Below are 24,584 nucleotides of genomic sequence, written 5' to 3'. Positions count from 1 at the left end.
AGGGACACACACACACGAGCAGGGACACACACACACACGAACAGGGACACACACACACACGAACAGGGACACACACACACGAACAGGGACACACACACACGAACAGGGACACACACACACGGACAGGGACACACACACACGGACAGGGACACACACACACGAACAGGGACACACACACGAACAGGGACACACACACGAACAGGGACACACACACGAACAGGGACACACACACACAGGGACACACACACAGGGACACACACACGAACAGGGACACACACACGAACAGGGACACACACACACAGGGACACACACACACAGGGACACACACACACAGGGACACACACACACAAACAGGGACACACACACACGAAAAGGGACACACACACACGAAAAGGGACACACACACACGAAAAGGGACACACACACGAAAAGGGACACACACACACGAACAGGGACACACACACACAAACAGGGACACACACACACAAACAGGGACACACACACACAAACAGGGACACACACACACAAACAGGGACACACACACACAAACAGGGACACACACACACAAACAGGGACACACACACACAAACAGGGACACACACACACAAACAGGGACACACACACACAAACAGGGACACACACACACAAACAGGGACACACACACACAAACAGGGACACACACACACAAACAGGGACACACACACACAAACAGGGACACACACACACAAACAGGGACACACACACACAAACAGGGACACACACACACAAACAGGGACACACACACACAAACAGGGACACACACACACAAACAGGGACACACACACACGAACAGGGACACACACACACGAACAGGGACACACACACACAAACAGGGACACACACACACAAACAGGGACACACACACACAAACAGGGACACACACACACGAACAGGGACACACACACACGAACAGGGACACACACACAGGCAGGCACACACGTAGAGAGTAGAGGTCGACCGATTATTATTTTTCAACGCCAATACCGGTACTGATTATTGGAGGACCAAAAAAGCCGATGCCGATTAATCAGACGTTTTTTTATTTTTATGTATTTGTAATAATGACAATTACAACAATACTGAATGAACACTTATTTTAACTTAATATAATACATCAATACAACCAATTTAGCCTCAAGCAAATAATGAAATATGTTCAATTTTGTTGAAATATTGCAAAAACAAAGTGTTGGAGAAGAAAGTAAAAGTGCAATATGTGCCATGTAAGAAAGCTAACGTCTCAGCTCCTTGCTCAGAACACGAGAACATATAAAAGCTGGTGGTTCCTTTTAACATGAGTCTTCAATATTCCCAGGTAAGAAGTTTTAGGTTGTAGTTAATATAGGAATTATAGAACTATATCCCTCTATACCATTTGTATTTCATTAACCGTTGACTATTGGTTGTTCTTATAGTCTCTTTAGTATTGCCAGTGTAACAGTATAGCTTCCGTCCCTCTCCTCGCTCCTCCCTGGGTCCGAAACAGCAACACAACGACAACAGCCACCACATCGAAGCAGCTTAACCCATGCAGAGCAAGGGAAACAACCACCCCAAGGCTCAGAGCGAGTAGCGTGCGCTAACTAGCCAGCCATTTCACTTCGGTTACACCAGCCTCATCTCGGGAGTTGATAGGTTTGAAGTCATAAACAGCGCAATGCTTGACGCACAACGAAGAGCTGCTGGCAAAACGCACGAGAGTGCTGTTTGAATGAATGTTTACGTGCCTGCCTCTGCCTACCACCACTCAGTCAGATACTTAGATACTTGTATGCTTGTATGCTCAGTCAGATTATATGCAACGCAGGACACGCTAGATAATATCTAGTAATATCATCAACCATGTGGAGTTAACTAGTGATTATGATTGATTGTTTTTAATAAGATAAGTTTAATGCTAGCTAGCAACTTACCTTGGCTTACTGCATTTGCGTAACAGGCAGTCTCCTTGTGGAGTACAACGAGAGAGGCAGGTCGTTATTGCGTTGGACTAGTTAACTGTAAGGTTGCAAGATTGGTTCCCCGAGCTGACAAGGTGAAAATCTGTCGGTCTGCCCCTGAAGAGGCAGTTAACCCACCGTTTCTAGGCCGTCATTGAAAATAAGAATGTGTTCTTAACTGACTTGCCAAGTTAAATAAAGATTCAATAAAGGTGTAAAAAATATATATATAATAATAATAATAATAATAATAATAATAATAATAAAATAAAATAAAATCTGTCACACTCTGACCATGATTTGCGTTGTTTGTTTCTATGTTTTGTTTGGTCAGGGTGTGATATGAGTGGGCATTCTATGTTGTATGTCTAGTTTGACTATTTCTATGTGTTTTGACCTGATATGGTTCTCAGTCCTATTTAGGTTGCCATTTTCCAGTTTGAGTTTGTGGGTTATTGTCTATGTGATGTTGCATGTTTGCGCTCAGTATTTATAGCGGTCACGTTCGTTTTGATATTTTGTTTGTTTGTTTAGTGTACTTTGTGTTTGTTTTCATCTATCATTGAAGGGATGTATTCACATCATGCTGCGCTTTGGTCTCCTCAATACGACGATCGGCAAATCAGCGGCCAAAAATACAGATTTCCGATTGTTATGAAAACTTGAAATCGGCCCTAATTAATCGGCCATTCTGATTAATCGGTCGACCTCTAGTAGAGAGGGATAGAGCTATAAAAGGTACTCACGTAGAGAGGGATAGAGCTATAAAGGTACTCACGTAGAGAGGGATACAGTTATAAAGGTACTCACGTAGAGAGGGATACAGCTATAAAGGTACTCACGCAGAGAGGGATACAGCTATTAAGGTACTCACGCAGAGAGGGATACAGCTATAAAGGTACTCATGTGAGGGATAGAGCTATAAAGGTACTCACAGAGAGGGATAGAGCTATAAAGGTACTCACATAGAGAGGGATATAGCTATAAAGGTACTCATGTAGTGAGGGATAGACCTATAAAGGTACTCACAGAGAGGGATAGAGCTATAAAGGGACTCACGTAGAGAGGGATATAGCTATAAAGGTACTCACGTAGAGAGGGATATAGCTATAAAGGTACTCACGTAGTGAGGGATAGAGCTATGAAGGTACTCACGTAGAGAGGGATACAGCTATAAAGGTCCTCATGTTGAGAGGGATACAGCTATAAAGGTACTCACGTAGAGAGGGATAGAGCTATAAAGGTCCTCATGTTGAGAGGGATAGAGCTATAAAGGTACTCACGTAGAGAGGGATATAGCTATAAAGGTCCTCATGTTGAGAGGGATAGAGCTATAAAGGTACTCACGTAGAGAGGGATAGAGCTATAAAGGTACTCACGTAGAGAGGGATAGAGCTATGAAGGTCCTCATGTTGAGAGGGATAGAGCTATAAAGGTACTCACGTAGAGAGGGATAGAGCTATAAAGGTCCTCATGTTGAGAGGGATACAGCTATAAAGGTACTCACGTAGAGAGGGATAGAGCTATAAAGGTCCTCATGTTGAGAGGGATACAGCTATAAAGGTACTCGCGTAGAGAGGGATACAGCTATAAAGGTCCTCATGTTGAGAGGGATACAGCTATAAAGGTACTCACGTAGAGAGGGATAGAGCTATAAAGGTCCTCATGTTGAGAGGGATATAGCTATAAAGGTACTCACGTAGAGAGGGATATAGCTATAAAGGTACTCACGTAGAGAGGGATAGAGCTATAAAGGTCCTCATGTTGAGAGGGATATAGCTATAAAGGTACTCACGTAGAGAGGGATAGAGCTATGAAGGTCCTCATGTTGAGAGGGATAGAGCTATAAAGGTACTCACGTAGAGAGGGATAGAGCTATAAAGGTCCTCATGTTGAGAGGGATACAGCTATAAAGGTACTCGCGTAGAGAGGGATACAGCTATAAAGGTCCTCATGTTGAGAGGGATAGAGCTATAAAGGTACTCACGTAGAGAGGGATAGAGCTATAAAGGTCCTCATGTTGAGAGGGATATAGCTATAAAGGTACTCACGTAGAGAGGGATATAGCTATAAAGGTACTCACGTAGAGAGGGATAGAGCTATAAAGGTACTCACGTAGAGAGGGATATAGCTATAAAGGTACTCACGTAGAGAGGGATAGAGCTATAAAGGTACTCACGTAGAGAGGGATAGAGCTATAAAGGTACTCACGTAGAGAGGGATAGAGCTATAAAGGTACTCACGTAGAGAGGGATAGAGCTATAAAGGTACTCACGTAGAGAGGGATATAGCTATAAAGGTACTCACGTAGAGAGGGATATAGCTATAAAGGTCCTCATGTTGAGAGGGATATAGCTATAAAGGTACTCACGTAGAGAGGGATATAGCTATAAAGGTCCTCATGTTGAGAGGGATACAGCTATAAAGGTACTCACGTAGAGAGGGATAGAGCTATAAAGGTACTCATGTGAGGGATAGAGCTATAAAGGTACTCACAGAGAGGGATAGAGCTATAAAGGTACTCACATAGAGAGGGATAGAGCTATAAAGGTACTCACGTAGAGAGGGATACAGCTATAAAGGTACTCACGTAGAGAGGGATAGACCTATAAAGGTACTCATGTAGAGAGGGATAGAGCTATAAAGGTACTCACAGAGAGGGATACAGCTATAAAGGTACTCATGTTGTGAGGGATAGAGCTATAAAGGTACTCACGTAGAGAGGGATAGAGCTATAAAGGTTCTCATGTAGAGAGGGATACAGCTATAAAGGTACTCACGTAGAGAGGGATACAGCTATAAAGGTACTCACGTAGAGAGGGATAGAGCTATAAAGGTACTCACGTTGCCATAGTCGATGTAGAACACATGGACCTTTGCTGGCGATTGAACTTTCTCCACCCGGGCTCTGTACCTTTACAGAGGTAAGTGAAGGAACAGATGGAGGGGAAGATGAGAGAGAGAAAGGTGAGAATTGAAAGAAAGAAGAGAAGATGAGAGAGAGAGGAGAGAGAGAAAGGGGAGAGAGAAGATGAGAGAGAGAGAGAAAGAAAGGGGAGAGAGAGATGAGAGAGAAGATATGAGAGAGAGAGAGAGAAGACGAGAGATAGAGAAAGGAGAGAGAGAGAAAGGGGAGAGAGGGAGGTACAAGGAGATGAGTATTCATCATTCCGTTCTTATTTCCGAGGAGAGCTGGTGTGGTGGTGGATATGTCTGTAGTGATAAGGCCTTTGAGGAGAGAGACCCTATGGGATTTGAAATGTTCCATTTCAGACAGGCCACTGTATAGAAACAGGGGAAATTATATTGGCCTGTATGACTTGTTCATTTCAAGAGGTGTGTGAGAAATCATACGTCTACAATCTAAGCCTATAGTACCAGAAAAGCACAGAGATAATCAAAAATAAAAGGTATTGAAGCCAATTGGTGAAGTGCATTGTGGGATAGCTCAGTGGGAGGGAGAGGCGAGTCAAAGAGCCTGTCAATCACTGTGTGGCCCACATCACTGCATTAACCCGAGGAGGAAAGGAGAGACAGGATGGACAGAAGGAGAAAACAAACGCTACTAACAATTAGGCAATGGTGGAGTGGACACAACAGGGGAGAGAGACAGACATGTAGAGAGAAGACAGAGAGAATGATGAGAGAAGAGAGGGAAAAGAAACAGTCAGGGAGAAAGTAACGAGAGAGAGAGAGAGAGAGAGAAAGAGAGAGAATGACAGACACACAGACTCATTCAGAACTCCTCAGTGGCAGCATTCAACAGGCCTTGAAAGGAACCCAACCCTAATTAGTCTTTAATAAAACCAGTAAACCTCCCTCCCTCTCAGAATAAAGATGTACAACACTCACTATGGTTGGAAATTAACTCAATGAATAACAGAACAACAGAATAACAGGTCCCGGAAGAAACACTAAAACAAAAAATTATTTTGCATGAAAAGGAAGAACCGCTGCTTTTCCTGGAGAGGAGTAACAACAGACTGGTGCTCTCCATGCACAACAGGAGTAACAGACTGGTGCTCTCCATGCACAACAGGAGTAACAGACTGGTGCTCTCCACACAAAACAGGAGTAACAATATACTGGTGCTCTCCATGCACAACAGGAGTAACAATAGACTGGTGCTCTCCACACAAAACAAGAGTAACAACAGAGTGGTGCTCTCCATGCACAACAGGAGTAACAACAGACTGGTGCTCTCCATGCACAACAGGAGTAATAACAGACTGGAGCTCACCATGCACAACAGGAGTAACAGACTGGTGCTCTCCACACAAAACAAGAGTAACAACAGACTGGTGCTCTCCATGCACAACAGGAGTAACAACAGACTGGTGCTCTCCACACAAAACAAGAGTAACAACAGACTGGTGCTCTCCATGCACAACAGGAGTAACAACAGACTGGTGCTCTCCACACAAAACAGGAGTAACAATATACTGGTGCTCTCCATGCACAACAGGAGTAACAATAGACTGGTACTCTCCACACAAAACAGGAGTAACAATAGACTGGTGCAGCCAAAGGGAGATTAGGAAGTACGAGTGAACAACAAGATGAAAAAAATGTAAAAATCCCAGCCACTCCATCTCACAGATGGCTCTTTTGAAAGCTCTCCTCAACTATATGACTGGTGGATGCGAAAACGTAAAAGTTTTTGTTCCCAGAAGTTGAGTGAGGGGAGAGGGGGAGGGAGATGATGAGCTGTCCACCTGGCTAGGGAGGGGCGAGTCTCTATTTTTAATATCAGTTTGGCATTTCCCTTCTCTCCCTCTCCTTCCCACCGTCTCTCTCTCTCTCTCTCTCGGTCACCTCCTTGATGGGGCCCAAAGTCATAGCAGACACCCGGTGGCGCCCACCCGACGCACTTCGCCTCCGCGACTACCATCTGTCCCCGCCACCATCTGTAAACTTCACCGGCAACATCCGGTGTACCGGCTTGGTTGACGAGGGCTCAACACCTCTACAAAGCTCTGTTCTAAAAGGGGCCCTCTTAAAAACCAGGGCCGTTCAGGAGCCATGACTTTGTGATGTCCCTTTTATGGCAGGGCAGATTTAAAACCAGAAACAGTATGAACAAAGGGTAGATAAATAGGTAGGACGCTTTGTATTTTGGAAAGTTGAGACCTGGCCTTTACAAACTATAAGAATAGATCCAGGCAAAAAGCCAATGAGAAAGGGTGACTCACATCCAGGTTAAGGGCGGAGTTTATCAGTTGCTCTAATACGATCCTCTAATGTACATTTTGGCTGAACCCAAACGCCAACTATTAGCCCCGACTTGGGCACTAGTCATAAGGAAAGGGGATGGATTGGGCACTAGTCATAAGGAAAAGGGATTGATTGGGCACTAGTCATAAGGAAAGGGGATTGATTGGGCCCTAGTCATAAGGAAAAGGGATTGATTGGGCACTAGTCATAAGGAAAGGGGATGGATTGGGCACTAGTCATAAGGAAAGGGGATGGATTGGGCACTAGTCATAAGGAAAGGGGATGGATTGGGCACTAGTCATAAGGAAAGGGGATGGATTGGGCACTAGTCATAAGGAAAAGGGATTGATTGGGCACTAGTCATAAGGAAAGGGGATGGATTGGGCACTAGTCATAAGGAAAAGGGATTGATTGGGCACTAGTCATAAGGAAAGGGGATTGATTGGGCCCTAGTCATAAGGAAAAGGGATTGATTGGGCACTAGTCATAAGGAAAGGGGATTGATTGGGCACTAGTCATAAGGAAAGGGGATGGATTGGGCACTAGTCATAAGGAAAGGGGATGGATTGGGCACTAGTCATAAGGAAAGGGGATGGATTGGGCACTAGTCATAAGGAAAGGGGATGGATTGGGCACTAGTCATAAGGAAAGGGGATGGATTGGGCACTAGTCATAAGGAAAAGGGATTGATTGGGCACTAGTCATAAGGAAAGGGGATGGATTGGGCACTAGTCATAAGGAAAAGGGATTGATTGGGCACTAGTCATAAGGAAAGGGGATTGATTGGGCCCTAGTCATAAGGAAAAGGGATTGATTGGGCACTAGTCATAAGGAAAGGGGATTGATTGGGCACTAGTCATAAGGAAAGGGGATGGATTGGGCACTAGTCATAAGGAAAGGGGATGGATTGGGCACTAGTCATAAGGAAAGGGGATGGATTGGGCACTAGTCATAAGGAAAGGGGATGGATTGGGCACTAGTCATAAGGAAAGGGGATGGATTGGGCACTAGTCATAAGGAAAGGGGATGGATTGGGCACTAGTCATAAGGAAAAGGGATTGATTGGGCACTAGTCATAAGGAAAGGGGATTGATTGGGCCCTAGTCATAAGGAAAAGGGATTGATTGGGCACTAGTCATAAGGAAAGGGGATTGATTGGGCACTAGTCATAAGGAAAGGGGATGGATTGGGCACTAGTCATAAGGAAAGGGGATGGATTGGGCACTAGTCATAAGGAAAGGGGATGGATTGGGCACTAGTCATAAGGAAAGGGGATGGATTGGGCACTAGTCATAAGGAAAAGGGATTGATTGGGCACTAGTCATAAGGAAAGGGGATGGATTGGGCACTAGTCATAAGGAAAAGGGATTGATTGGGCACTAGTCATAAGGAAAGGGGATTGATTGGGCCCTAGTCATAAGGAAAAGGGATTGATTGGGCACTAGTCATAAGGAAAGGGGATTGATTGGGCACTAGTCATAAGGAAAGGGGATGGATTGGGCACTAGTCATAAGGAAAGGGGATGGATTGGGCACTAGTCATAAGGAAAGGGGATGGATTGGGCACTAGTCATAAGGAAAGGGGATGGATTGGGCACTAGTCATAAGGAAAAGGGATTGATTGGGCACTAGTCATAAGGAAAGGGGATGGATTGGGCACTAGTCATAAGGAAAAGGGATTGATTGTTGGACCAATAGCTCTCTCTAACAGAAAGATCAGTTCCATGACCTCAACATAGGGTTAGGTATTGTACTACACATTAAAATGGAGACATTGCAGCACCATGTGACAGAAAGATAAAACACGTACCACTCTCCGTCCGCGGAGAAATTGGCGATGCAGTAGTCCCCTCGGCGGGCAGCGTACGAGCCTTCCACTGGGGGCTGGGCGGCGATCTCTGCCCTCATGGTCTCCATCAGGTTCTCCAGCTGGGTGCCTGAGGGGCGGGGAGAGAGAGGGAAGAGGAGGAGGAGGAGCATGGACTGCTTCACTTTTGGTCTCTGTTTGAATACATTGAGTCCATTCCTGTTAGCATAGAGCCTGGTTGGATTACTTTGTAAGTAAATGTAAAGTACGCATCTCTTCCTTGCAGTAATCTCTGATCTACCATGATTGGATAGGTGAAAGTGATGTTTCCACTACAATGCTTTGACCAATAACGTCACATTAAATCAGTGATTTGTCCAAGGACAAGCGATAGGTGACAGGGAGACATTTTCAATGTCTACAAACAGGCCCTTTGACTAGATGCCAACGGCATTAGTATTTGGCTCATATCCCTTGTATCACTGTTGAGCCATACAGCGCTCTGCCCCAAAATGGACGCCCGATCGCAGTAACCACCATGGGGAAATTGGTCACCTCCGTTTCCTGTAGTAATTATCACCGCATTAGCACCATGTCACAAATACTAAATAATCCTATTTCTACTAGCCTTCCCATCAGTGGAGACAGTCATAACCAAAACAGCATGAGTAAAAAGACTGAGCTCTGTGACGTGTCTACCAGTCACCAACCCATTATCCTGTATGGGAGAACTATTAGGTGGAGATGCCAGAAAATGTGGAGGTGGATAATATCCATGTTTTGAAGAGGATGATAAGAGCGTCAGGCTGTGTGGATTCAGACTGCAATCACTAGTACAGTGATGTGCGCTCAGCAGTAACAAATGGCTAGCTGTCACGGCTGATGGCTCGGAGTGTGTGTGAAGAAGTATGGGATGTGTGTGCGTGCGTGTGTGAGAGAGAGTGTAGATCGCTTACTCCAGCTAGTTTAGCAAAGTGCCCGTGTTGAAATTACATGGTGATTTGTTGACAACCTATTCCCATTGATTTCCCCTTGGGCCTTGGGCAATGTAACAACCAGGGCTATACACTGACTCAATAAAAAAAGAATGCCCCTTTGTCTGCACAGCAAGTGTGTGTGTGTGTGTGTGTGTGTGTGTGTGTGTGTGTGTGTGTGTGTGTGTGTGTAGGTGTGTGTGTGCGGAGGGGGGGCTGGTCATGGAAACATTCTCAACGATTGATGAAAAAAAGTCATTATTTCGAAGATGGCAGAGAAAAGCAGCACTAAAAGCAAGCAGACAATGCTATAATTGCTAGTAATGAACATGCTACACCACCCATAACACATAGAGGACTTGTGGTCGCTTCCCTTTGATGTGAGCCAGGTTGATGGAAATGTTTCAGCATGTGCCCCGTGGGGATGGTGTCCGCCACACACACGCAGACGTTCACACACGCAGACGTTCACACACGCAGACGTTCACACACGCAGACGTTCACACACGCAGACGTTCACACACGCAGACGTTCACACACGCAGACGTTCACACACGCAGACGTTCACACACGCAAACACACACCAATCAGTGTAATCAGTGTAATCTGTATATAATCAGTATAATCAGTGTATTCAGTGTAATCTGTATATAATCAGTGTATTCAGTGTAATCTGTATATAATCAGTGTAATCTGTATGTAATCAGTGTTATCTGTATGTAATCAGTGTAATCTGCATGTAATCAGTGTAATCTGCATGTAATCAGTGTAATCTGTATGTAATCAGTGTAATCTGTATGTAATCCGTGTAATCGGTGTAATCCATGTAATCGGTGTAATCAGTGTAATCAGTGTAATCTGTATGTAATCAGTGTAATCTATATGTAATCAGTGTAATCTGTATGTAATCAGTGTAATCTGTATGCAATCAGTGTAATCTGTATATAATAAATGTAATCTGTGGCCCATGACCTTGAAGCGTTACGGAAATGTGACATGGAGGAGCTCCTCCACTGCATTACCAACACTACTGAACGGGGGAGGTGTGTGTGTGTGTATTGGAGGGAGGTGTGTGTGTGTATTGGAGGGAGGTGTGTGTGTGTGTATTGGAGGGAGGTGTGTGTGTGTGTGTGTATTGGAGGGAGGTGTGTGTGTGTGTGTGTATTGGAGGGAGGTGTGTGTGTGTGTGTATTGGAGGGAGGTGTGTGTGTGTATTGGAGGGAGGTGTGTGTGTGTGTATTGGAGGGAGGTGTGTGTGTGTGTATTGGAGGGAGGTGTGTGTGTGTGTGTATTGGAGGGAGGTGTGTGTGTGTGTGTATTGGAGGGAGGCGTGTGTGTGTGTGTGTGTATTGGAGGGAGGCGTGTGTGTGTGTGTGTGTATTGGAGGGAGGCGTGTGTGTGTATTGGAGGGAGGTGTGTGTGTGTATTGGAGGGAGGTGTGTGTGTGTATTGGAGGGAGGTGTGTGTGTGTGTATTGGAGGGAGGTGTGTGTGTGTGTATTGGAGGGAGGTGTGTGTGTGTATTGGAGGGAGGAGTGTGTGTGTGTATTGGAGGGAGAAGTGTGTGTGTGTGTGTGTGTGTGTGTGTGTGTGTGTGTGTGTGTGTGTGTGTGTGTGGGGGGGGGCAGCTTAATGTGTGTTGTGATCAAATAAACACCTCAAAGGCAAAGCCACATTAAAGGAACGAACAAGCCACATCCCTTCCTCCCTCCTCAACAGATCAGAGCTGTTATTGTGATGTTATTCCGGCCTGCATCAGAGCGTTTGTTTAAAAAGCGAGGGAATATTAAAAGTTCAAAAGAGAGTGAGCAGCCAGCTAGCTCTTAGCCAGCTACCTTAACATGATGACATGTACGCTAAACAGGAGAGTGAAAACAGGAGGCTTGCAAGAGGGGGGAGGTAAGGTAAGAGGGGGAAGAGGTGGTGTGCGAGAGGAGGTGTGTGTTTGTTGTGGGGTTTGGGGAGAGGAACGTGGCGTTCACACTCCTTACTGCCCCATCCACTGGCACACTGATGGCTTATGACTACTGTTTGAGGGGAGCGAGGAGCGCACAGACACACACACACAAACACACGCTTGAGAGAGGCATCCTCAGTGTTTTGTAGGAGCAGCAGATTTAAGGAAACACATCAGATAAACAACCCTACCCCCCAACCCTCCCATCTATCCCACAGGTACAGCCCAGATCAACAACCCTACCACCCCAATACACCCATCTATCTCAGAGGTACAGCTCAGACAAACAACCCTACCCCCCCCCAACCCTCCCATCGGTACAACTCAGATCAACAACCCTACCCCCCATCTTTCCCAGAGGTACAGCTCAGATAAACAATCCTACCCCTCCAGCCCTCCCGTCTATGCCAGAGGTACAGCTCAGATCAACAACCCTACCTCCCCAAGCCTCCCATCTATCCCAGAGGTACAGCTCAGATCAACAACCCTAACCCCCCAACCCTCCCATCTATCCCAGAGGTACAGCTCAGATCAACAACCCTACCCCCCCAACTATCCCAGAGGTACAGCTTAGATCAACAACCCTACCCCCCCATCTATCCCAGAGGTACAGCTCAGATCAACAACCCTACCTCCTCAACCATCCTATCTATCCCAGAGGTACAGCTCGTGACGGCCGTGTTACCGTAGTAGCGCACCACGTTAGTGGTGTAGCTGCAGCTGTGCAGCGCTGTGGCCTGCCTGTCAGCGCTCCGGCTGCCGGCGGAAGATTTATTCATCTAATTAAAAAAGTTTGAGAGCGAGAGACTTCCTCCTTCCCCAGCCAGGAGTGGTAGTGGTAATGGTGTGCGTGTGCGTCTTTGCCTGGGTCGCGAGGCATGCTCCACTTTGGGCACGGAGAGATTTGATTAAATAATAAATAAGCTAAGAGGGAGTCCTCTCCAATCGCTATATAAAGCTTTAATGAAAACACTTCATTTAACCTAATTAATACCAGTGGCCTGGCATTACTGTGGAGGGGAAGGAACAGGAAGGAGGTAGGGTACAGAACACATGATGTAGCAGAGGCCTGGCATTACTGTGGAGGGGAAGGTACAGGAAGGAGGTAGGGTACAGAACACATGATGTAGCAGAGGACTGCCATTACTGTGGAGGGGAAGGTACAGGAAGGAGGTAGGGTACAGAACACATGATGTAGCAGAGGCCTGGCATTACTGTGGAGGGGAAGGAACAGGAAGGAGGTAGGGTACAGAACACATGATGTAGCAGAGGCCTGGCATTACTGTGGAGGGGAAGGAACAGGAAGGAGGTAGGGTACAGAACACATGATGTAGCAGAGGCCTGGCATTACTGTGGAGGGGAAGGTACAGGAAGGAGGTAGGGTACAGAACACATGATGTAGCAGAGACCTGGCATTACTGTGGAGGGGAAGGAACAGGAAGGAGGTAGGGTACAGAACACATGATGTAGCAGAGGCCTGGCATTACTGTGGAGGGGAAGGAACAGGAAGGAGGTAGGGTACAGAACACATGATGTAGCAGAGGCCTGGCATTACTGTGGAGGGGAAGGTACAGGAAGGAGGTAGGGTACAGAACACATGATGTAGCAGAGGCCTGGCATTACTGTGGAGGGGAAGGTACAGGAAGGAGGTAGGGTACAGAACACATGATGTAGCAGAGGCCTGGCATTACTGTGGAGGGGAAGGTACAGGAAGGAGGTAGGGTACAGAACACATGATGTAGCAGAGGCCTGGCATTACTGTGGAGGGGAAGGTACAGGAAGGAGGTAGGGTACAGAACACATGATGTAGCAGAGGCCTGGCATTACTGTGGAGGGGAAGGTACAGGAAGGAGGTAGGGTACAGAACACATGATGAGATCGCTGTATGTACTCTATGCCAAAATAATTAAGGCCTGAAATACTGTGATGATAACCCACTTTGTACCGTTCAAGATCCACAATGTACACACAGCCAAAACACACAATGAGACTGAGTACACACTCGTAGACTAACACACAAAAAACATATTGGAGAGCACATCACATGCGCGCACACACCCCAAACGTGATAACTGTGATCTCTGTAGTATGCAACAGCCTTCACTTACACATACAGTGCCTTCGAAAAGCATCCAGACCCTGACTTTTTCCACGTTTTGTTATGTTACAGCCTTATTCTAAAATGGATTAAATCGTCTTTTCCCTCATCAACCCACAGGTGGACACAATGCAGCATAACGACAAAGCGAAAACAGGTTTACAGACATGTAAAATGTATGCAATAAAAATAACTGAAATATGACATTTACATAAGTATTCAGACCCTTTACTCAGGACTTTGATGAAGCACTTTTGGCAGAGATTACAGCATAGAGTCTTATTTGGTATGATGTTACAAGCTTGGCACAGCTGTACTTGGGGAGTTTCTCCCATTCTTCTCTGCAGATATTCTCAAGCTCTTGTCAGGTTGGATGGGGAGCGGGCATCACAGCTATTTTCAGGTCTCTACAGAGATGTTCGATCGGGTTCAGGTCCAGACTCTTGCTGGGTCACTCAAGGACATTCAGAGATTTGTCTCAAAGCCACTCCTGCATTGTCTTGACTGTGTGCTTAGGGTCATTGTCCTGTTAGAAGGTGAACCTTTGCCCCAGTCTGAGGTTCTTGAGTGCTCTGGAGCAGGTTTTCATCAAGGATCTCTCTGTACTTTGCTCCCTTCCTCTTTGCTTTGATCCTGACTAGTCTCCCAGTCCCTGCCGCTGAACAACAGCCCCAAGGCTTGACACTGCCAAAACCATGTTTCACCGTAGGGGTAGTGCCAGGTTTCCACCAGACGTGATGCTTGGCATTCAGGCCAAAGAGTTCAATCTTGGTTTCATCAGACCAGAGAATCTTGTTTCTCATGGCCTGAGTCTCTTTAGGTGCCTTTTGGCAAACTCCAAGCGGGCTGTCATGTGCCTTTTACTGAGAAGTTGCTTCCGTCTGACCACTCTACCATAAAGGCCTAATTGGTGGAGTGCTGCAGAGATGGTTGTCCTTCTGGAAGGTTTTCCCATCTCCACAGATAAACTCTGGAGCTCTGTCAGATTGACCATTGGGTTCTTGGTCACTTCCCTGGCCAGGCCCTTCTGCCCTGATTGCTCAGTTTTCATAGAGCTGGCCGCCTGGACAAAGTCTTGGAGGTTCCAAAATTCTTCCATTTAAGAATAATGGAGTCTGTGCTCTTGGTGACCTTGTACGTTGCAGACATTTCTGTGCCTCAACACAATCCTGTCTCGGAGCTCTACGGTCAATCTCTTCCACCTCATGGCTTGGTTTTTGCTCTGACATACACTGCCAACTGTGGGACCTTATATAGACAGATGTGTGCCTTTACAAATCATGTCCAATCAATTGAATTTACCACAGGTGGACTCCAACCAAGTTGTAAAAACATCTTAAGGATGATCAATGGAAACATGGAACAGGAACTCAAAGGGTCTGAATACTTATGTAAATAAGGTACAGTTGAAGTCAGAAGTTTACATACACATAGGTTGGAGTCATTAAAACTTGTTTTTCAACCACTCCACAAATGTCTTGTTAACAAACTATAGTTTTGGCAAGTCGGTTAGGACATCTACTTTGTGCATGACAAGTAATTTTTCCAACAATTGTTTACAGACATATTATTTCACTCATAATTCACTGTATCACAATTCCAGTGGGTCAGAAGTTTACATACACTAAGTTGACTGTGCCTTTAAACAGCTTGGAAAATTCCAGAAAATTATGCCATGGCTTTAGATGCTTCTGATAGGCTAATTGACATTGTTTTAGTCAATTGGAGGTGTGCATGTGGATGTATTTCAAGACCTACCTTCAAACTCAGTGCCTCTTTGCTTGACATCATGGGAAAATCAAAAGAAATCAGCCAAGACCTCAGAAGAAAAAATTGTAGACCTCCACAAGCCTGGTTCATTCTTGGGAGAAATTTCCAAACGCCTGAAGGTACCAGGTTCATCTGTACAAACAATAGTATGCAGGTATAAACACCATGGGACCACGCAGCCGTCATACCGCTCAGGAAGGAGACGCGTCGTCTCCGAAAGGTTGAACGTACTTTGGTGTGAAAAGGGCAAATCAATCCCAGAACAACAGAAAATGATCTTGAGAAGATGCTGTAGGAAACAGGTACAAAAGTATCTATATCCACAGTAAAATTACTCCTATATCATTACAACCTGAAAGGCCACTCAGCAAGGAAGAAGTCACTGCCCCAAAACTGCCATAAAAAGCCAGACTACGGGTTGCAACTGCACATGGGGACAAAGATGGTTATTTTTGGAGAAATGTCCTCTGGTCTGATGAAACAAAAATATAACTTTTTGGCCATAATGACAATCGTTATGTTTGGAGGAAAAAGGGGGATACTTGCAAGCCGAAGAACACCATCCCAACCGTGAAGCACGGGGATGGCAGCATCATCCAGCATCATCATGTGGGGGTGATTTGCTGCAGGAGGGACTGGTGCACTTCACAAAATAGATGGCATCACCAGGAAGGAAAATGATGTGGATATATTGAAGCAACATCTCAAGACATCAGTCAGGAAGTTAAAGCTTGGTCACAAATGGGTCTTCCAAATGGACAATGACCCCAAGCATACTTCCAAAGTTGTGGCAAAATGGGTTAAAGACAACAAAGTCAAGGTACTGGAGTGGCCATCACAAAGCCCTGACCTCAATCACATAGCAAATTTGTGGGCAGATCTGAAAAAGCGTATGCGAGCAAGGAGGCCTACAAACCTGACTCAGTTACACCAGCTCTGTCAGGAGGAATGAGCCAAAATTCACCTAATTTATTGTGGGAAGCTTGTGGAATGCTACCTGAAGAGTTTGACCCAAGTTAAACAATTTAAAGGCAATGCCACCAAATACTAATTCAGTGTATGTAAACTTCTGAACCACTGGGAATGTGATGAAAGAAATAAAAGCTGAAACAAATCATTCTCGTGACTATTTTTCTCACATTTCGCATTTTTAAAATAAAGCGGTGATCCTGACTGACCTAAGACAGGACATTTTATTAAGATTAAATGTCAGGAATTGTGAAAAAAAAGTTAAAATATATTTGGCTCAGGTGTATGTAAGCTTCCAACTTCAACTGTGTGTTTTTTTTAATTTAACACATTTGCAAAAATGTCTAAACCCGTTTTCGCTTGGTCACTATGGGGTATTATGTGTAGATTGATGAGGAAACAAATTCATTCAATCCATTTTAGAATAAGGCTGTAACGTGGAAAAGGGAAGGGGTCTGAATACTTTCCGAAGGCACTGTAGGCTATGCTACATCCTATCCTATGAAAATCAGGGCAAGCACACAAACCCAAGAGTGGCTGGTGTGCTCATAAAACACCAATGTTAACTCTACCTTACATGTTCTCCTATGGGATCCATCCTCAAGGCCAGTGTCCTCATATAATACCAGTGGGGTTTAAAGCCATCCATTAGGACATATGGCCGAGGTTACATAAGGAACAGTAGATCAGTACACGGCCGACAGCATCCCAAATGGCACCATATTCCTTATGTAGTGCCCTATGGGCCCTGGTTAAAAGTAGTGCACTATGTAGGGAATAGGGTAACATATGGGAAGCAGTCATCTCTATGGATCACTGATTTCCCAGTGTAATTTCACTACTTGGTAGAAGCCTTAGATTCCCTCTAATTACAGTCGGGTCAGATTGCGTCAGACACTGTACATCTAATGTCTCTCACTCTGAAGGTGGATGTGGAGGATAAAGACGTTGGTTAGTGAGAAGGAACAGGGACCGTGTCTGTTACAGTGAACCTGCAGTCATGTTGATATTGACCAATGAGATGGTTATGTTTCTTGGTGATGGTTGTAGGCTGTTCACAGAGAGGACTTAGTGCACACATACATAGCATAGCAAACACACACACACACCCCCCACCACCACCACCCACCCACACACACACACACACATACATAGCATAGCAAACACACACACACCCCCCGCCACCACCACCCACACACACACACTTCAATCCTTCTTCATTTCAAGTGCCATCCTGATTTAGTGGTGAACTTAAGCCTCTTAACTATTACATATTTCTCTGTGGTTTTGCTATCCATTATATAACACACACACACCACAGGGCCAGGTGAGAGAGAACGATGACACTTGGTATTAGATTTAGCATGCAGCGCTGGGGTTCTGCAGCATTAGAATCTCCCTACCTACTGCCAGTCAGTTTATGGCTGGTCATTTGCTGTGTGTGCAGGCATCTTGGCCCAGGGTGACCTGTAGTGGAGGGCACTGCTTTATTACACACATCTATGCATGCAGATTCCCTTCCAGGTGTAGGCTTGGGCGGTAATGCACACACAAGGGAATGGGAAAGCGCTCACGCTCACACACGCACACACAGAGTGAGAGAGGAACGAAGACAAATACACTAGCACTCTCAGGCAAGCATAGACACACACAGAGAGAGAGCGGAATGAAGACACATTCATTAGCACTCTGGCAAGCATAGATGCACCCCCCCCCCCCCCCCCCCCCCCCCCCCACACACACAGGTAAAGTGTTCCTTTTTTCAGCTTGAAAGAACATAATTCCAACCCAACCGATGTGTAAAAAACATAAAACAGCCTACATCTCCCTCTGTCTGTTTGCACACACTGCCGAGAAATGTAAAGATAAACCCTGTGAGTGTCCAGTGAACCGACGCCTACGGTTGGTTTCCTGCCTTCAGAAACCCAGAGAGATCTGCAACATGCATCTCTGGCAAATCCAAATCAGGCTAGGAGAAATACCAGGAGACGTATGTAGTAAGGAGAGTCCCAGTTCCCAATTCCACGTTGGTTTGAAGAAAAGAAAAAACAGACAAATCTATGAATTTGCAGTCTCAGTGTAAGAGGCTAATGGGTCTCCAGTGTGACAGGCCTCGCTTTGTGTATTGGCTAGTGAGCAAAAGCACTGATCCACATAAAGTGAAGACTGTTCCAGATCTCTTTTCTCCTCCTTCCCTCTCTTTTCTCTCACTCTGTTCTGTAATTTGTTGATGCACCATTATGGCTGCAGCTGTTGGTAAATCATATGTAATTACATTGTAAATGCCCCGCGTGGAACGGAGAAAGCGATTAGGCTTTAGAGAAGAGAAAATGATTTTAGTTGGGGTTGATTAAAATGGCATTTGGCTGTGGTGTGGCGAATGAGGCGTACTAGAGGAAAGAAAACAAAAAGCAATGAAAACACTGGATCATGTTGTCCTCTGCACTCGACCGAAGGCCACGCGGAATCCTATTTGACCAAATCATTACCATCAACAACGGAAATCATCCCATCCAGAATGAAACAGAAGACCAGAGAACAGATTAAAGAATCACTGATAAATGGTTACTAAAAAGCTGGGATAATTCCAATTCCCTTCCCAAATGAAGAAATTAAACACAAAATCACTGTTAAGCATTTTCCAAATGATGCAGAAACTCAGGACACCCAAAGAGAGAAAAAGGGGAACAGAAAACCAAGAACAGGAGAAGCGCAGAAAGAGGCAACATTTCACCAGCTGTAATCAGCTCAATATTCAAATGTATGAGATGCACACAGCGGCATCTAGAAAGGAGCACACCCAGGGAAATGTGTAACTAACCTAAAAACAACACTTATTCTGGGAGGTCTCAGAAGACTCTCATTTCCATTTAGTACATGTTGTTCCCGGCGTCTTTATCAGATCTGCTATATAGGCACTGGTGTCTGAACTAGCTTATATTAGCAGTTGTAACGCTGCCGCTTCTGATGTGTGCATACGGTGTGTGTGAATGTGTGTGTGCACGGGCAGTCTGAATGATGACACCGGGCTGAGGCACACAGTGCTAACTCTACCTGCTAGTTTGGCCTGTTAAATATGCATGAGGTTTGGACAGGCTTCATCCTCTAGGGGGACGGCGGCTTGTGTTAAAGAACTTCCAGGTGGGAATGGGAACAACACTGCTGATTACACACACACACACACACACACACACACACACACACACACACACACACTGATAACAGACAACCTACCCCAACACAGACAAAGGAGGTACTGGAGATGCAGGGGGAAAGATAAAATGGCTTTATGGGGAGCAATTTACTCCTCTTTTGGGCACCAGTTGGGAGAAAGTGTCGACAGCCGCTGTGCGTGGAGCGAGGCCGCCATAAAAAAACAAATGATGGCAGAGCCTCACTAATGCCCACTCTGCCTGTGGAAGAGCGTTTCAGAGTCGCATCGCACAGCACACTCTCCCCCTCTCAATCTTTCTCTCCCCCTCCTGGCAGTCGGAGAGGGGGCCCTCTCCACCAAATTACAGTTTCTGTCATTTGAAAGCCCAGAAGAGACAAAGGAGGCAGCATCTGTGACTTTTCTCCTGCGCTCTACACTCCCATTGAGGCCTGTCGAGTGAGGCTAATGTGGATTTTCACCCAATATGCCCGGGTGCGGTGCGGCATTGGGAGGGTTCACCTGTACTTGTAGTTAGGAGGAGAAGCGTGTAAGTGGGTTCGTTGCCAAGAGAAGAGCGATTCACTGCCACATAAGGTAACCAGCGTTGACTTTCTGGTTACTAGTGAAACCAGAGTACTAAGACCAAGAGCAAGCCAGATTGGGTCTTGCTCCCTCCAAAATACACCCCTCAGAACAAACCGTGCTACAGCTGAGCAGACAGGTGATCTGACCTTCCAATCTTCAGTTCCATTCAAATTCAACAATGAATGCCTTCGCGGTAAAGCTCATCTGAGGACCTCTAAATATTGCATCATCCGGCACGGTGGTGGGGAGTTAAGAAAACAAATCAAACTTGCAGTGTCTGCTTTTCTTCCTGCTTGAGTATGTTGTTGCTTTCTACAGCCGTGACCTCTGCAGTTTGTGTGGAGTGTCACCGCAGCTGTTAACAGACCAGCTGAAGAGAAACAAGACGTAGTTCAGCACGACTGAAGAATATAGACCCGGTGAAACAAGGACGGCCTAGAGATGTGAGGATAAAATCATGACCATGACAAACTACTGCCCCCTCTAGGATGACCGTGTCCTCAAAAGACAGAGGCCAGCGGTAGGCGGGGGAAACAAAGAGCCACCCTCTACAGAGGATCACATGGGAACGGGGACTTGCTTATGTGCACGGAGCTTTATCCAGCCATCTTCCGTCCGCATTAAGCAGGGTCGTGTTCATTTGAGCACACAATGGAAAACATTTTCAAACATTTCGCAACTGAACACAAAAAATGTGCATTTCGCATTGGCCTTTTTCAATCCGTTTTTATTACATTTGGTGCCTAATGAACACGGTCCAGGAGTGGAGAGCTGTTTCTAAGATGGTCCTAGTTCGCTGCTTCACATTAAGGCCTGGTTAGAGCCCCCTGCATTCCCTTTCGGACAGATCGATAGAGAATGTCCTCTTATTGACATCAATACTGGCAAATGCTAATGGCCTGGCACACCAGTGTTACGAGGCTCCCCATTGACTGCTCCTAAAAACAATGTGTGCCGTCACACGTTAAGGCACTCCACAGTGGCGGACAGTTCTGGGGCATTGGGACCTTTAAAAACCCCTAGGATTTCACCGAATGAGGGGAACATTTGAGAAAGAGAGAGCGAGAGACCTAGCGAGAGGTGAGAGTGAGACATAAGGAGAGAGAATGAGAAAAACTAGAAGACAGAGACCAAACCACAGAGCACAAGGAACAAGAGGGAGAAAGATAGACTTAGCAACAGAACAAGAGAGAGATTGAATACCAGCATGATAGTAGGAAGGAGTGTGACTGAGTGGTGTTCCAGCATCATTAGGTGGAGAACAGCTGTTGGGTGTAAAGGTAGAATGTGAATAATGTGGACAGAGTGGCACCTGGTTGGGGGAACCACCACTCATTTGAAGGCTGTACCACTGTCAGCTCTTAGCTCCTAACTCTGGTCTGGTCTGGACTAGGCTGTACCGCTGTCAGCTCTTAGCTACTAACTCTGGTCTGGACTGGTCTAGGCTGTACCGCTGTCAGCTCTTAGCTCCTAACTCTGGTCTGGTCTAGGCTGTACCGCTGACAGCTCTTAGCTCCTAACTCTGGTCTGATCTGGTCTAGGCTGTACCGCTGACAGCTCTTAGCTCCTAACTCTGGTCTGGTCTGGACTAGGCTGTACCGCTGTCAGCTCTTAGCTCCTAACTCTGGTCTGGTCTAGGCTGTACCGCTGACAGCTCTTAGCTCCTAACTCTGGTCTGGACTAGGCTGTACCGCTATCAGCTCTTAGCTCCTAACTCTGGTCTGGTCTAGGCTGTACCGCTGACAGCTCTTAGCTCCTAACTCTGGTCTGGACTAGGCTGTACCGCTGTCAGCTCTTAGCTCCTAACTCTGGTCTGGTCTGGTCTAGGCTGTACCGCTGTCAGCTCTTAGCTCCTAACTAAATCAAATTTTATTTGTCACATACACATGGTTAGCAGATGTTAATGCGAGTGTAGCGAAATGCTTTTGCTTCTAGTTCCGACAATGCAGTAATAACCAACAAGTAATCTAACTAACAATTCCAAAACTACTGTCTTATACACAGTGTAAGGGGATAAAGAATATGTACATAAGGATATATGAATGAGTGATGGTACAGGGCAGCATAGGCAAGATACAGTAGATGGTATCGAGTACAGTATATACATATGAGATGAGTATGTAAACAAAGTGGCATAGTTAAAGTGGCTAATGATACATGTATTACATAAGGATGCAGTCGATGATATAGAGTACAGTATATACGTATGCATATGACATGAATAATGTAGGGTAAGTAACATTATATAAGGTAGCATTGTTTAAAGTGGCTAGTGATATATTTACATCATTTCCCATCAATTCCCATTATTAAAGTGGCTGGAGTTGAGTCAGTGTCACCACTCAATGTTAGTGGTGGCTGTTTAACAGTCTGATGGCCTTGAGATTGAAAAACAGCTTCTGTCTCTCGGTCCCAGCTTTGATGCACCTGTACTGATCTCGCCTTCTGGATGATAGCGGGGTGAACAGGCAGTGGCTCGGGTGGTTGATGTCCTTGATGATCTTTATGGCCTTCCTGTAACATCGGGTGGTGTAGGTGTCCTGGAGGGCAGGTAGTTTGCCCCCGGTGATGCGTTGTGCAGACCTCACTACCCTCTGGAGAGCCTTACGGTTGAGGGCGGAGCAGTTGCCGTACCAGGCGGTGATACAGCCCGCCAGGATGCTCTCGATTGTGCATCTGTAGAAGTTTGTGAGTGCTTTTGGTGACAAGCCAAATTTCTTCAGCCTCCTGAGGTTGAAGAGGTGCTGCTGCGCCTTCTTCACGATGCTGTCTGTGTGAGTGGACCAATTCAGTTTGTCTGTGATGTGTATGCCGAGTAACTTAAAACTTGCTACACTCCCCACTACTGTTCCATCGATGTGGATAGGGGGGTGTTCCCTCTGCTGTTTCCTGAAGTCCACAATCATCTCCTTAGTTTTGTTGACGTTGAGTGTGAGGTTATTTTCCTTACACCACACTCCGAGGGCCCTCATCTCCTCCCTGTAGGCCGTCTCGTCGTTGTTGGTAATCAAGCCTACCACTGTTGTGTCGTCCGCAAACTTGATGATTGAGTTGGAGGAGTGCGTGGCCACGCAGTCGTGGGTGAACAGGGAGTACAGGAGAGGGCTCAGAACGCACCCCTGTGGGGCCCCAGTGTTGAAGATCAGCGGGGAGGAGATGTTGTTGCCTACCCTCACCACCTGGGGGCGGCCCGTCAGGAAGTCCAGTACCCAGTTGCACAGGGCGGGGTCGAGACCCAGGGTCTCGAGCTTGATGACGAGCTTGGAGGGTACTATGGTGTTGAATGCCGAGCTGTAGTCGATGAACAGCATTCTCACATAGGTATTCCTCTTGTCCAGATGGGTTAGGGCAGTGTGCAGTGTGGTTGAGATTGCATCGTCTGTGGACCTATTTGGGCGGTAAGCAAATTGGAGTGGGTCTAGGGTGTCAGGTAGGGTGGAGGTGATATGGTCCTTGACTAGTCTCTCAAAGCACTTCATGATGACGGAAGTGAGTGCTACGGGGCGGTAGTCGTTTAGCTCAGTTACCTTAGCTTTCTTGGGAACAGGAACAATGGTAGCCCTCTTGAAGCATGTGGGAACAGCAGACTGGTATAGGGATTGATTGAATATGTCCGTAAACACACCGGCCAGCTGGTCTGCGCATGCTCTGAGGGCGCGGCTGGGGATGCCGTCTGGGCCTGCAGCCTTGTGAGGGTTAACACGTTTAAATGTCTTACTCACCTCGGCTGCAGTGAAGGAGAGACCGCATGTTTTCGTTGCAGGCCGTGTCAGTGGCACTGTATTGTCCTCAAAGCGGGCAAAAAAGTTATTTAGTCTGCCTGGGAGCAAGACATCCTGGTCCGTGACTGGGCTGGATTTCTTCTTGTAGTCCGTGATTGACTGTAGACCCTGCCACATGCCTCTTGTGTCTGAGCCGTTGAATTGAGATTCTACTTTGTCTCTGTACTGACGCTTAGCTTGTTTGATAGCCTTGCGGAGGGAATAGCTGCACTGTTTGTATTCGGTCATGTTACCAGACACCTTGCCCTGATTAAAAGCAGTGGTTCGCGCTTTCAGTTTCACGCGAATGCTGCCATC

At 46.1% G+C, this 24,584-nt stretch overlaps 1 protein-coding gene across 1 annotated transcript in view; it reads right to left on the bottom strand.

Annotated features, from left to right (window-relative positions):
- Window positions 1-24,584, bottom strand: part of LOC110499879 (staphylococcal nuclease domain-containing protein 1) — a 311,077-nt gene that overhangs the window by 43,233 nt on the left and 243,260 nt on the right. Inside the window, exons 19-20 of the mRNA XM_036957135.1 lie at window positions 9,003-9,129; window positions 4,824-4,893 (exon numbers count right to left, since the gene is read on the bottom strand). Coding sequence (XP_036813030.1) covers window positions 4,824-4,893; window positions 9,003-9,129 — 197 coding nt within the window. The remainder of the gene's footprint in view (window positions 1-4,823; window positions 4,894-9,002; window positions 9,130-24,584) is intronic.

Source organism: Oncorhynchus mykiss, chromosome 21, assembly GCF_013265735.2.
Source record: "Oncorhynchus mykiss isolate Arlee chromosome 21, USDA_OmykA_1.1, whole genome shotgun sequence".
Classification (NCBI taxonomy): Eukaryota; Metazoa; Chordata; class Actinopteri; order Salmoniformes; family Salmonidae; genus Oncorhynchus; species Oncorhynchus mykiss.
The sequence above is the reverse complement of the archived record's forward strand: the minus strand, read 5'-3'. Positions and strand labels throughout refer to the sequence as shown.